The sequence below is a fragment of the Aptenodytes patagonicus genome, chromosome 20 (genome assembly GCF_965638725.1).
Source record: "Aptenodytes patagonicus chromosome 20, bAptPat1.pri.cur, whole genome shotgun sequence".
Taxonomy (NCBI): domain Eukaryota; kingdom Metazoa; phylum Chordata; class Aves; order Sphenisciformes; family Spheniscidae; genus Aptenodytes; species Aptenodytes patagonicus.
Genome location: NC_134968.1, coordinates 2,787,268 through 2,800,296, shown reverse-complemented (window position 1 = coordinate 2,800,296; position 13,029 = coordinate 2,787,268). Strand labels below are relative to the sequence as shown.

The 13,029-nt window shown below is 50.6% G+C and overlaps 2 protein-coding genes and 1 long non-coding RNA gene across 4 annotated transcripts; 2 read left to right on the top strand and 1 right to left on the bottom strand.

Moving 5' to 3' along the window:
- Positions 1–2,571: 2,571 nt before the first annotated feature.
- On the top strand, positions 2,572–7,770 carry GIP (gastric inhibitory polypeptide). Its single transcript, XM_076356727.1, has 5 exons — positions 2,572–2,663; positions 3,742–3,888; positions 4,234–4,365; positions 6,545–6,637; positions 7,626–7,770. The coding sequence occupies exons 1-5, from the start codon at positions 2,590–2,592 to the stop codon at positions 7,633–7,635; spliced, it is 456 nt and encodes a 151-aa protein (XP_076212842.1). The 5' UTR covers positions 2,572–2,589; the 3' UTR covers positions 7,636–7,770.
- On the bottom strand, positions 6,788–7,539 carry LOC143169388 (uncharacterized). The gene is made up of 3 exons (XR_012996889.1): positions 7,445–7,539; positions 6,971–7,147; positions 6,788–6,844 (listed from the first exon to the last, which is right to left on the bottom strand). It is a non-coding gene; the product is annotated as an uncharacterized LOC143169388 (long non-coding RNA).
- An 843-nt stretch (positions 7,771–8,613) lies between the features above and the next one.
- SNF8 (SNF8 subunit of ESCRT-II) lies at positions 8,614–13,007 on the top strand. Of its 2 annotated transcripts, XM_076356586.1 has the most exons (8): positions 8,614–8,687; positions 9,275–9,325; positions 9,895–10,033; positions 10,363–10,467; positions 11,210–11,282; positions 11,928–12,069; positions 12,238–12,312; positions 12,765–13,007. In XM_076356586.1, the coding sequence occupies exons 1-8, from the start codon at positions 8,634–8,636 to the stop codon at positions 12,900–12,902; spliced, it is 777 nt and encodes a 258-aa protein (XP_076212701.1). In that variant the 5' UTR covers positions 8,614–8,633; the 3' UTR covers positions 12,903–13,007. The 2 variants fall into 2 exon arrangements, with proteins under 2 accessions (XP_076212701.1, XP_076212702.1); XM_076356587.1 differs by lacking the exons at positions 8,614–8,687; positions 9,275–9,325; positions 9,895–10,033 and adding an exon at positions 10,040–10,172.
- Positions 13,008–13,029: the final 22 nt, after the last annotated feature.

Genomic DNA, 13,029 nt, shown 5'->3' with positions numbered 1-13,029 from the left:
ACAATGATGGGATTGTTACTGGTAACAATGATTGCTACTGATTTTAGCAAAGTTATTCCTCCTGTAAGAAAGAGAAGAAGCCGACTGGATCTCTCTAAGATAGCGCTTACACTCAGCAAAAGAAAATATGGAAACTAAGGAAGCTTTCACCACGGAAGGAGGTGCTACAAGGAATTAGGGTTTAGACCGATGCCGTCTGTATTATGCCCACAACCCATGTTCCTTCTTGACTTTGTGATACAGTAATGTTTAATTGCCATTAATGTAAACATATTTTAAAAGGTTATTTTCCTGCTCCGTAGGTCAATGGACCTAATGAAGCAGCTCTAAGTGGGTTTGAATTGCTTTGATTAGGTGCTTGATTTCCTGTTTACCTCATGGAAGAGGGTTTGGTCCTGCACAGCTAACGTATATAAAAGCCCTGAAGGGTCCCCTCAGCACCAGAACTAGCTGAAATCCTCCGGGCAGCTTCAGGGAAGGAGGAAGGTAAGCAGCTCTATGTCAGTCTCTCTTTTGAACTGGTTTTTTTTTTTTTTTACTCTTTTTTTCCCCCTAAGATAACAGTGGGAGCGAACAGTGTTTGAGGGTGTCGGGCAGCAGGCGTAGCAGGGCGGGAACAGCCCGTACCTTTGGCTGAGTTTCTCCCGAAGCGGTACGAGACTGGCCGTTTTCTCGGTAGCTTTGGCAGAAAAGACCCGCAGCAGCGTACGTGCTGGGGTGTAAAGGGAAAGACCATTATTTCGGAGGAGGATTCAGTACATGGCAAATATCAGGCTTGGGATCTGCACCTACACAGGGAAATGAGGAGAAATTGGTTCTTAGTTGCTCTTTGGGACCTCCTAGCTATGGATAAAACGGGGATAATGCTTCTTCCAAAGCAGACAGCATTGCACGGGGGACTGGAAGACCTTCGTGTTGCAAAGATCCCACCAGTTGCTCCTCCTTTTGTGCAGAAGTCAAATCATAGGATCAAAACAGCGTAGGTATCACAGCAAACTCCGTGCCAGGCAGGGCTAGCAGAGCTCGGCTACTCCAGTTCAGCGTCGCACAGGCAAAGGGGTCTTGTAGTAATTCAAAAATGGTTTTTCAACAGTCCCTCTTTGGGTAAATTCTGCAGAGAAGGAGTACTGCCCTTTCTTAAAATTAAGGCTACAATGTGTTTCCCCTCCAGCGTCACAAATAATTACCCTAAGCAGAACAATATTCTTGCACAACTTAGCTATTTTCAGATCCATCATCGTGCCCACAGTTGTATTGCCAATATATGAAATGAAAAGCAAATAAGAGGGGAAACCTTAGTTATTTAATCATGACATTTTTTTCCGTTCTCATTTAAAACACTCCTCAGCTGTTTGTATAATGGAATTTACTCCTGCTGTTAACACGCTCTGTAACTATTTGTCTCTTATTGCTTCAGCTCTAAGTATTTTAGGGATTTTGCCAGTGTTCAGAATATTACACCTTTGCTTTTAAGAGCATTCCTCAGAACTTGATGTATCTGAGATAATGTAATGCATTTAGTATCTTTCTCACTTAATAGGAAGGGCTGAAAACATTTGTAAGAGATGTCACAATTTTCCAGAAATATGCCGCAACTACGAACAACATCCAAACTTGCAAATTCTCGCTCTCTCCAGAACAATAATTGGGCTGTTGTAAGAGTACAAATAACTACTTAGAGGAGTAAAGTTCTATCAATGTATGAATAAATTTCTGAAGGATGGGATACTTGAGTCCTGAGACTTTTTGTTACTGTATTATTCCTGTTAACAGCAGCTCTCCATTGCAATGCAGTTTCCAGAAACAGCTAAAACAAAGGGCGAGGTGAGGGACAACAAAATCTATCTGTGAGCCATGATCAAAACCATTTTTGTACGGAGTTTGCAGAGCTGGAATAGTAATTAAAAGAGCTCAAATGCCCAAGGGCCATTGAGCCAAACTGTGGACGCGAGGACTAGGAACAGCTTGAAACTAATAAATCTTGGAATCCGGTCCTGTCACTGTCCATGGGATATTTTTCATAACTGATATTCACTGACTCTGGCTCCAGTCCCTACATAAGGCATTATCCATCCCAACAGAAAACCTCCCAGAAATTAGATCAGGCTCCTAAATCCTGCAGAGCCGCAGTGTGGGATAAGCAGGATGCCATTGCTACTGAATTGCCTGATCCAACGTACGTTCCCGTCCACATACTCAAGATTGAATCGACCCTTAAAGCACAATGAGGCATCCACAGGGTCAGCTTGTAAACGTGGAGGAAGACAAAGCCCTTGCCTCCAGGAACGCGCAACCCACAATGAATTTGATGGTTACAATAAAAGTATAGGGATCCAACGTTAAAAGACACCACGGTGGGAAAGAGCATTGGCATTGAAAAAGTAATTTAACTGGGAAGGGCAGAAGAGGGCTTTGTAGGATGGAGAAGGCTGCTCGAAGCACAAGGACTGAAGAAACACATTTACAAGCACGGGCACGTGCCCAACCACCGCACATCCCTCTGGGTTCGCTGTCCTGTCACTTATGTGTCCCATGTGTCACAGGGGCCGGACATCCCTCTGCTTCCGAACAGAGAAACCAGCCAAGAAAATGATGTATTTCAAAGTTCTCTCGCTGCTCCTCGCTTCCCTGGGCTTTGTTTTGATGGAAGAAAACGTCTCGGGGTAAGTGTTTTGGAAAGCTCACAGTGTATTTTGAGCCTTTTCCAGCTCCCCACTGGAGGCAAATGGACTTTTTCCATTGGCATCTTGGTAAGTAGGTGAGAACACGAGTCCTGAGGTAGAGCTCTGATAATAGAGACAGCCAAGTGTACAGAGATGAGCAAATGATAAGAGAAATATCAAAATAAAGCCCTGAGCCTTTGAGCCAGAGCCAGGAACTCCCAAGTTTTCCCCACAAACTTCATGGCTCTGGGTTAGGAGGAACAAGCTGGAAGTCAACCAGGAAGAGAAGAAGGTTGGCTGAGAACTAGAAGCAAGATGTAATCATCTCGCATGAATGAGGCTAGGGGGCATCCAGTGTTTGGAAGCTTCTGAAAATATGCCCAGTTACATAAAGCAGGTATATAATAAAGACCTTCCCTCTCTTTCCCTGACTCCTGCTACAAAATCTCCAACTACCACCTGAGAATATCCAAAAGAATCCTTATTAGAGCAGTAGGAGCTGCTGAAATCCCAGATAATAGTACTAAAAAAGGATCAGCCTTGACACCCTTTGCTAGCTTAGGTAGCCACCGACGGTGTCTACGCTGTCGGATCAGCCCTGGTCTCAAGGTCAGCCATTGCCTCCTGCCATCCACCCCCGAGCCCCTCGAGGACACAGGAGAAGGTTTCCTTGGCCCTGGGTGTGCAACTCGCTGGAGGAGGGAGCCTGGGCACACTTGGTGCCTTAGCTTGGAGCCAAAGTCCGCGCGAATCAGGCTACGGCAGGGAAAAACCACGCTGACTCCAGACTACCAGCAAATATCCTGAGCTCACCTCCTCCCGGGTTCTCAAATCTGAGCTGCGACTGCGTTAGCAGCCAGCAAAACGGATGAGGAGCACGCTAGCCCCTTCTCTGGCGATCTCCCCGCGTTACAATGCGGGAACAGTCACCTGGACCAAGGGAAGATTAAAAGTGATCACAAAACCTCGCTGACTGTAGGGACCGCGTGGGCCACCACGTGTAACCCAAGCAAAACTCTGCACAGCACGCGCTCCCGGGCTGTGCGGGACTCACTCTGTCTCTGTGCTCTTACCCCAGCCTAAGTGTAAGGACTCCCAGTGCCAGACCAGTGCAAAGACGCTACTCTGAGGCCACCCTGGCAAGCGATTACAGCCGCGCGATGGATAACATGCTGAAGAAGAACTTTGTGGAATGGTTGCTAGCCAGACGGGAGAAGAAAAGCGAGTAAGTGCGTAGACTTCCAATGCTCCTACGAGCCAAACTTACAGCTGTCGTCAGCCAAACGATGGCTACAGAAGAATGCAGAGCCGAGGATATTTTTCTTGGACTGCAGCAGCGATTCTCTAGGGAGTTGGTTTTCTTTTTTTTTTTTCTTTTATTTTTCTAAGTCCTAGAAAAGTTTCTGGTCTGTCGGCACACAACGCAACCATCCCTCTCCCTGTCCAAGACCGCCTTCTTCTCTGGCTGCTGGTAGATGGAGTGGGAGGGAGCTGGGTTTTGTGGAAAAGCAGCATTTTGGCACCCTCCTGTGGCATCTCGGGCTGATATCTTCCCATTTCGCCTTTCCAGCAACATCATCGAGCCATACAAGAGGGAAGCTGAGCCCCAAGTATCGGCTGCGAACGGCCAAAGATTGGACCTGGGCACCCAGGAAGCCAAAGACTTCTTCGCCTGGCTTCTGAAAGCCAAGAAAAATCAGAGGTGAGATCGGAGACCAGAAAGAGAAAGTCTGGTCGCAGGGCGGGATGAGGTGCCCAAGTGTTTAACTTTTGAAGGACTGTTTTGGGGCAGGTATCGATGGTAACGGTGTCACATCGGAAAACGAGAGGATTTGGATTTCAACAGGAAATGTCACGTTTTGCAATTCTGTCTCATGAGTGAGGAAAAGAACAAAGACAAAAAAAAAAGCCTCTCTCATTTTGAAATTTCTCACAGCGTACAAATGTCAAAAATACAGACGATTGGGGTCCTTTTTTTGGTTTTTGCCAATGTCAGCACAGCCCCATCAAAACCCGGCGCTTTGATAAGGTCGAAGCACGGACTTTTGACAGGGCTTGAAGCGCGTCCACTCCTCTAACATCCCAACGTCACCGAAACAGAGAAGTCAAAATGAAGTGCTTTGACCTAATCAAAACAAAGCCCTCTCAAAAGGAAACTCTCCAGTGAAAACCGAGATGAAATCGATACGTTTCTGCAAAACATTTTGATTTGATCAAATCAACCCGCAGGGGGAAAAAAAAACCAACAACCCGCTCGCTCGCACTCTCAGCCCGTTGACCAGTTCATTTAAAGAAAAAAAAAAAAGGCAGCGAAACGGTTCTTTCCTCGTACCACTGCTGCAAGCTCTTGCTATGAAAAGCCTCTCATCTAAACGTGAAACCATGCAGGAGGGATGCTGCCCGACCCAGGAGGAATTTCCCAGCTTGTTTCTGATCTGTGCCCTTTACCGGGGACACTCAGACAGCTTTATTTTCCTTTTTTTTTTTTTAAGATGTAATCATCTTACGATCATCACGATCGCGGTAACGATGGCGATACGAGCTCGCTCGGAACAGGTACCTCTGGGCAAGGTAACCGAGTCCATATGGAGCTCTCTGTGGCTGCAGCTCGTGCCTTCGTTTCCCGAGCCATCTGGCTGAGAGCACGCCTGTGTATCTCGGCGCTGCGCGGCTTTGTGCTGTGTCAGCATATCCACAGCCTGTCAATAGCCTGTTTCACCTCCCCCAATCTTAGCTTATGTCACAAATGTTCAAAAAGCAAATTAGACACGAGTCCAACGAAAAATCTGTTCTCAGGCACTTTCTATATTTAAAAAAAGCCACCAACAAATGAACGAGGGATACATTTCCTTTCTTTAACATGAAGGGGATTTTATAAAACCTAACAGGTTGCTGCTGCTTAGTCCTAAAATGGTGGCAAGGAGGAAAAAAGGGCACTTACCGCACACAGCCCGCGTCCTTCAGGCACAATCCTAGTGTCTTCTGGCAAAAAAAATGGCATTTCTAGCTGCAGGGAGTCACGGGACAGTCACCCAGAACAAGAATCTGGGGGCATTTGTTGTCTTTTACAGCCTTTGCATGAGAACTGCTTTAGAAACCAGGGTGCAGGGGATGACCCGGGCTGGGGGAAATGAGCACAGCTATGGTTCACAGAGGTGTCTCAGGCCAAGCACTCAGAAAATCAGACACCGAGAATTGCTAGTCATACGGAAAATACAAAATCAAAGAAATGAGGGCTTTGAGGGATCTCGAGAGGTCATTTAGTCTGACCTCTGCTCCAAGGCAGGATCAACGCGCCCTAAACTGTTCCTGACAGATGTTTGTCTAACCTGTTCTGGGGGGGGGGGCGGAGGGGGGAAGGGAAACCTTTGATGCTAGAGATTAATCAGCTTGATTAGCTTCACTTAAAAAAAAAAAAAAATTGTTTTCTAGTGTCTCCCTTAATCCCCTTAATTGCGAATAAAAAATGCGACTCGCAGGGGAAAGTCCTTCTTGGAAACAAAGACTTTCCTTTGTGAGTTTGGAGCGTAGATGCTGCTTCACCCACGCTCCGCCTTTGTTTCGATGCCTGCTGGGTCTAAGAGGAGGTGGGGTGCAAGGGGGTCACCAGCCCGTTCCTCCTCGTCCCCCAAGCCCGACAGACGTGTTCACCGCTGGGCGGCCCAAACGTGCCAAGATCAAGGCGCTGTTGTGTGCAAAGAGCTCACCATGTCAAAAAGAGGTTAAAGCTTTTTGGGGGTTTATCCGAGTCAAAGATATTAGAAGACAAGGAAAACGAAATATCCCCGTGACCTTGAGGGGATTGGGATACGAGGCTGTTATACGCTGCATCTGGATTGTCGCCTCTCCTCTGTCTTTACGGCATGGCACACTTCTTGCAGTTTTCCTTCTCCGGAAGGTTCAGAAGATTTCAAGGATGCTTTGAACCAGGAGTTTCTGGCATGGCTGATGTCGACTGATCTCTGCAGACCATTGTGAGTGGCTGTTCTACCTACCCCTGTTGTTACAACCATCCCTACAGATCCTTTCCCAGCCCTTGTCCCCAAAGGTACTTGCTGCAGCGCTCAATCCATGAATTTAGAATTTCTCGAGATAACCACCGAGTGCTTACCTGGCACAGCTCAGCTGGATTTGACTGGAGCGTTAAGAGCTCCGGCCAGAGTTTGGTTCTGCAAAAGTATCTTCAGACCATTGATACAACGAAGATACGGGGGAAGGCAAATTTCAAACAATTACTGTCTAGAGAAGGGAGGTTAGTAAATCCTTTTCCCCTTTTTAATGAGAAAAGGAGGTGTTCATCAGCCCACCTGCAGGAAATACTTTTTCTGTGCATCGTACACCGCTATGAAAGGCATTCAGAGAGAAACACGAGAAACCGGGATGCAAAAGGTGCAGGGGAGGGCCCCGAGGAGGCTCGAGGGAATGGCGAGCCCATCCTATGCTTAGTTGAGGAAAATGAAGGCCGAGAGAGACAAAGTCACCATCTATAAAAAACCAGAGGGAGAAAAGAGCTGTTTATGCTAATGGCAAAAGTTGGCACAAGAACAAAAAGGGATGAACTGGCCATGAATAAATGTAGGTTGGAAATAAGAGGCAGCTCTGTGCTACAGACAATTCCACGCAGCTTGGTCAGACAATGTGAACCGAGTGGCCAGCCAGCAGGCCAGGGAAAACAAGTAACTGTTGAGCTCATACTGCAGCCCTTCCTGCAGAGAAACACTCACTTGCATCTCTCTCCTCTAACCAGTTGCTGTTTTTTCTCAAAGCTTGTGGGTACTTACTATTAGACACTAACTTTGAGACGCGTCTTGCTATCAGGATGGATTTGCAGGGTGTCAGAGGGGGCTGGAGGGTGGAGAAGGCAGTAACTTACGCCTCATTTCCTATAGGAACCAAATGAAAATGGGTTAAGTGCAGAACCACGGGAATTTATGTTTTTCTCTCCCGCTTCTGCTTTGGTAGGACTGCGTAACTCCAGGACCTTCCCGAGGAGCTCCCTCTTCATCCTATCAAGACACGTGAGGAGGAGGAAGCTGTCTTACGTCCACTCTGTTCTGTGCATATCGTCTATTTCGCTAATGCAAGCAATAAAGAGTTTAGTCTGAAGCTGAAATGAGATTCAGAGCAGACTTGACTGGGGGATGGACTATAAAATATTACTAAATTGCTGGGGGGGGGGGGGGGGGGGGAAGTGTCCTTCCAAACAAGGCTCGCAACGAGTCACCACGCACCTCGTGTCAGTGAATTGGCCTACCCCTGACTGAACCGCGACAGGGAAGGATCCCGGTCGCAGGCCCTCGGCAGTTTGGGACCTGCCGCTGGGCGACGACTTAAAAAACGACCTTGGCACCGGCGGCGGGCGGTGAGGTGCAGCTCGGGCTGCGGAGAAGCAAACCCCGGCCGAGGCCTGGCCCCGACACCCGGCCGGGAGCCAGCCCGCGCTTCCGAAGGAGTCCCCAGGACCTGCCCTCCCTCCTGACACCCCCCCACCCCTCCCAAACCGGGGCTCCCCTGCACCCCGTGGAGGACACCCTCCCACAGAGGGGACCCAACCCCACGAACGGGGACTTAACTCCATCTGGGGGGTCACCATGACCCAAAGCGGGGCTCACCCCACCCCCGGGGGAGACCGAAACCCCCTCCAGTGAGGGCCACCCCGGGGGGGACACACCCCCTCCCACAGAGGGGACCCCCCCCCCCCAACAGGGCCTCTCCCCCACGCCGGGGGGACCCAACCCCCAGCAGGGTCACACCCCCCCCCCCAACCCCACACACAAGGACACAAGGACCCCCCGCGCGGTCTGAGGCCCCCAGTGCCCCCCCCAGGCCCTCGGGGGGGGGGGGGGGGGGGGGGGGTACCGGGGGCAGCCGTGGGTGCCCGGGAGAGGGACCCCACCCCCTGCCGTGCGTCAGCACCGCCCGTCGCGGGGCGATGACGTCAGGCGGAGCGCGGCGGGCAGCGGGGCCGGGATGCACCGGCGGGGGGTGGGCGCGGGCGCCATCGCCAAGAAGAAGCTCGCGGAGGTGAGGGGCGCCGGGACCCCGCGGGGGGGGGGCAGGCTCCGGGGGGGGGGGGGGTTGGGGAGCGGCCGGGCCGGGTGTGGGGGGTGCCGGGCCCGTGGGCGGCGGGGCCGGCCCGGGGCGGGGGGGTGTCGGGCCCGTGGGAGGGGGACCGGGACCCACTGGGCCCGCGGGTGGGAGGTACGGAGCCCGCGTGAGGGGTGCCAGGGCCCAGCGGCCCCGGGGGAGATTGCCAGGCCCCGGCGGGGCGCCAGACCCCACCGGTCTCGGGTGGGGAAGCTGCCAAGCTCCATCGGTACCGTGTGAGGGGGGGGGGCCAGGCCCCTTCGGCCCGGTGGCGGGGGGGGGCCAGGCTCGGTGTGGGGCCGTCCCCGTCCTCACGCCTGCCATCCCGGCCGGCACCAGCCCTCTGCTCCAAGCCCAGGGTGCCCGGAGCTTCCCGGCAGCCTCCCCCCTTGCCCAGGGCACCGGGCTGTGGGTCCTCTTGGTTCACCCATCCTTAAGGAGCATCCCATCCCTCTCATCCAGTTTTGGTTTCTGGTTCGTCTGTCCTTCAGCACTGTCTCCATCATCCCGTTTTCCTCCTGCAGGCAAAGTACAAGGAGCGAGGGACAGTCCTGGCCGAGGACCAGCTGGCCCAGGTGGGAGATCCGCCCCTGCCCTGGCAGCGGGAATAACCGTGGTTGTGAGCCCAGCCGCAAACCTGGGCTTCGTTTCCCCCTCTGCTTCGGCATCCAGAGCGTTATCCACGAGCAGCGTGGGCTACGATGGCACCCATCGGGCTGCCTTTCCATCAGAGAGCTGTGATGTTTGCTACAGGTCTCGCTCTGCCTCCCTTCTCGCTACCTCAGCAACATCTCATGGCTGTAGAACTGTTTCTGCCCCACGCACATCACAGAATAACTGCTGCCCCCCTTCTGAGCCTGTCTCTTGGTTCAGAACAGCCCTTTGCCTTGTCTTATCTCCGCTGATACTGGTTTGTATTCAGTGTTAAAAGTGTACACGTGGAGAATTCTGATTCCATCGAGCGATTTTTATCTTGTTTCCTTCCTTTAAGACCACCGGGGCCACCTGCACTGGGTAGGCAGCACGTCAGAGACCCGAGTGCTTCTTGAGGACTCTGCTCACTTAGTGCCTGTTGGGGGCCGTGTTTACGGAGAAACTGCGTTAAGTGTTAAGACAGAAACGCTTCTCTGCAATTCTCTTTCAGATGTCTAAGCAGCTGGACATGTTTAAGACCAACTTAGAAGAGTTTGCCAGCAAACACAAGCAAGAGATCCGTAAAAACCCCGAGTTCCGGGTCCAGTTCCAGGATATGTGCGCCACAATCGGAGTGGATCCTTTGGCATGTGAGGAACAGGCACCGGGGTTAACGACTAAGGATTCATCTCGCTGTCCTCACACTGTAAACAGCTCGCAGTGAAGCTGAAGTTTCCTTGAGGAAAGCTGATGCTGTTTTGATTCTTGGGGTTTGTGAATTGGCGTAAGGTACCTTTGGGTGTTATTTACTTAAAGGGTGAGGGAAAACAGGTGGAGATAACCAAAATGGAGACTGTTCATTGACAGATCTGGGAGTCCTCACAGCGAGGTTTGCGAGCAGTCTGCTTCGCGCCAGTAATTGTTAAGGAAGGATATTTTTGCCAATGGTCCAATCGCTTTCCCCTTTCTCACTTCACAGCCGGTAAAGGATTCTGGTCAGAGATGCTGGGAGTTGGAGACTTTTACTATGAACTGGGTGTGCAGATCATTGAAGTCTGCCTGGCTCTGAAACACAGGAATGGAGGTGAGGATCGCACCGCGTCTGGTTTCTAGGAGATACAGCGAATAGGAGGATACCTTTTCCCTGTGGAAAATGAGTCGCGTGGCTCAGTGTAGTGTCCTTTACTAGATTTCACAAATAGTACTGAGATGGCAGTTTGGTCTTCATTGTCCTCAAAAAGCCTTGATGTGTTTCTACAACACGCTACAGCTACTCCACTGGCAATCACCCAGCTTCATTGATTCCTACAGAAATCAACCCACTCTGCCCCATTTAGTTAACAAAACTGTCACTCACAGTATCATGGGGAAGGAGCAGGGATCAATGACAATCTTGAAGGAGTACGAAACTGGTAAGTTACTGCTTTGAGCCTGGCAGTAGGATTGTCTCTAAAGGATCACAGCAATGTCCGGAAGAGCTGGAATACCGGTCATAAGTGCCTAATGAAAAGACAGTAGGTGTTCTTCACTCCAAAAGGGCAATCTGAGACCAGGAATGGGCTACGGCAAAGCCAGTTGAAACCTGAGTCCAATACATTTGTGGGAGAAGGCGACAGCTGACTGCTGCATGTTAGTTCTGGGAACAGAAGTGACTCGATGCTTATCTCACCCCGAGGCTTGATACTGGGAACAATGAACAGGCGCTGGTAAAATGGAAGGCAGGGGTGAGCCAGTGGCAGACGCGCAAAGGACCCTTGACTGCTCTTGCTGGAGTAATTTTGTTGCTATGCAGTAATGCTTTCCTGTCTCCTTTTGTTGACTCCTAGGTCTGATAACACTGGAAGAACTTCATCAGCAAGTGCTGAAGGGAAGGGGGAAGTTTGCTCAGGATGTCAGCCAGTGAGTGTCTGTATGTTACAGGAAAGGGGAATCAAGTAGCATTTGGGGAAGAAAAAGGGGTGACTGATCTCAGCAGCGCTTGAAGGTGCTGCTGTTAATTGGACTCCAAATTTGACTTCTAGCAATGGAGCCACTTACGCGTGATCCGCAATTAATGACTTAACCATTTCAGAAAGCAGCAGCGTGCTTTCTCTGGGAGCCCGAAGGCATAAAGGACCGTTGCCTTGAGCTGGAGGCAATTAGTTCCCTGCGAATCCAGCTCTCTTACTGCTGAAGCTGCTGTGGTCTCCTGAGCTGGAAGGGAGGGACCGATACGTGTCATTACAGAAGCAGATTTTAGGACACAGCTCAGCACGATCACTCATTGGGGCTGAATCTTAAAGTTTAGCACTTGCAGCTCAGGTGCTACGAGTGTGTCTCTAATGCAAGCCTGCACTTCTGAAGGGGGGCAGAGATATGCAAACTAATTCTAAATTGCTTTATAAAATTTTTTCCAGCTGTTGATTACCTGAAACTGCAGCAAGCTCCAAGGAGCTATTATTGCTCATAGCTTCTGCACGTCAAGTCTTCCTCATTTACAGAACGTAGCGTGCAGTTTGAGAGAGGCTCTCGCTCTAAAGCCTTGCATTGACCTCTGCTTCTCAGGGATGATCTCCTCCGTGCAATCAAGAAACTGAAGGTCTTGGGAAACGGCTTTGGGATTATCCCTGTTGGTGGAACATACCTGATCCAGTCTGTACCAGCTGAACTGAACATGGATCACACTGTCGTCTTGCAGCTGGCAGAGGTATTGAGCCAGGAGATTTTAAAATACAACCACCTTGAAAGAACCTTATTGCTTCCATGACAGGGAACTGTGATTAGAACAGGCCTGCAGGCAAAACTGTCCACCCTCTCCTAAACTATGGACGTAAGTCCTGACTACAAGCACACGGTATTTTTCCTCTCATTTCAGAAAAAGGGCTATGTAACAGTCAGTGAGATCAGGTCCGGTCTGAAGTGGGAGACGGAACGCGCAAAGCAAGTGCTGGTACGTATGAAGGTCTCTTGTGCGCCGCGGAGTTCAGTGACAGCGTAGCGTGCCTGCTGCCGCAGCCCCGCAGCAGACGCTTCGCTGGGGGGGGCGTTACCACAGCATGCACAGGGGATCCTAAGCTAGCTGGTGGGCCAAAGGCAGAGTACCCGCTGCGCAAACGTAGACTGAGGAAAGCAGAGTCTCCGAAGCTGCAGATGTTCCTGCGGCTTCACTAATCTCCATTAAACCTTGAATCTTGTTAGCTCAGGTCCTACACAAACATGCGTGGTGGGCATGGCTGGATGTCTGAAATGTATTTCTCCTGGTTGAGTTGAATAAAAACTACTGTAGCCCAAGTTCTACACCCTCCCTTACCGTAGAATAAACGTGGGGTCAGGCCTCTGTTGTGAATGGCTTCTCAGCCATTTAGTGAAGTTTCACTCACGGTTTCCGCTCTGTTTGTATAGGAACACTTGCTGAAGGAAGGAATGGCCTGGCTGGATACGCAGGCAGCAGGAGAACCTCAGTACTGGCTGCCTGCTCTCTTTACAGAGCTGTACTCTCAGGAAATCACTCCAGAGGAAGCCAAGGAGGCAATACCTTGACTGCTACGCGTCCTGTGCCTGTTTATAATTCTCCTTGTGAGGTTATTTGCATATCACCCGAAACACAGGGACGGTGGACCTGAAATAAAAGTTTTGTAAAAAGTGTCTAGCTTGAAAAGCTTGATAG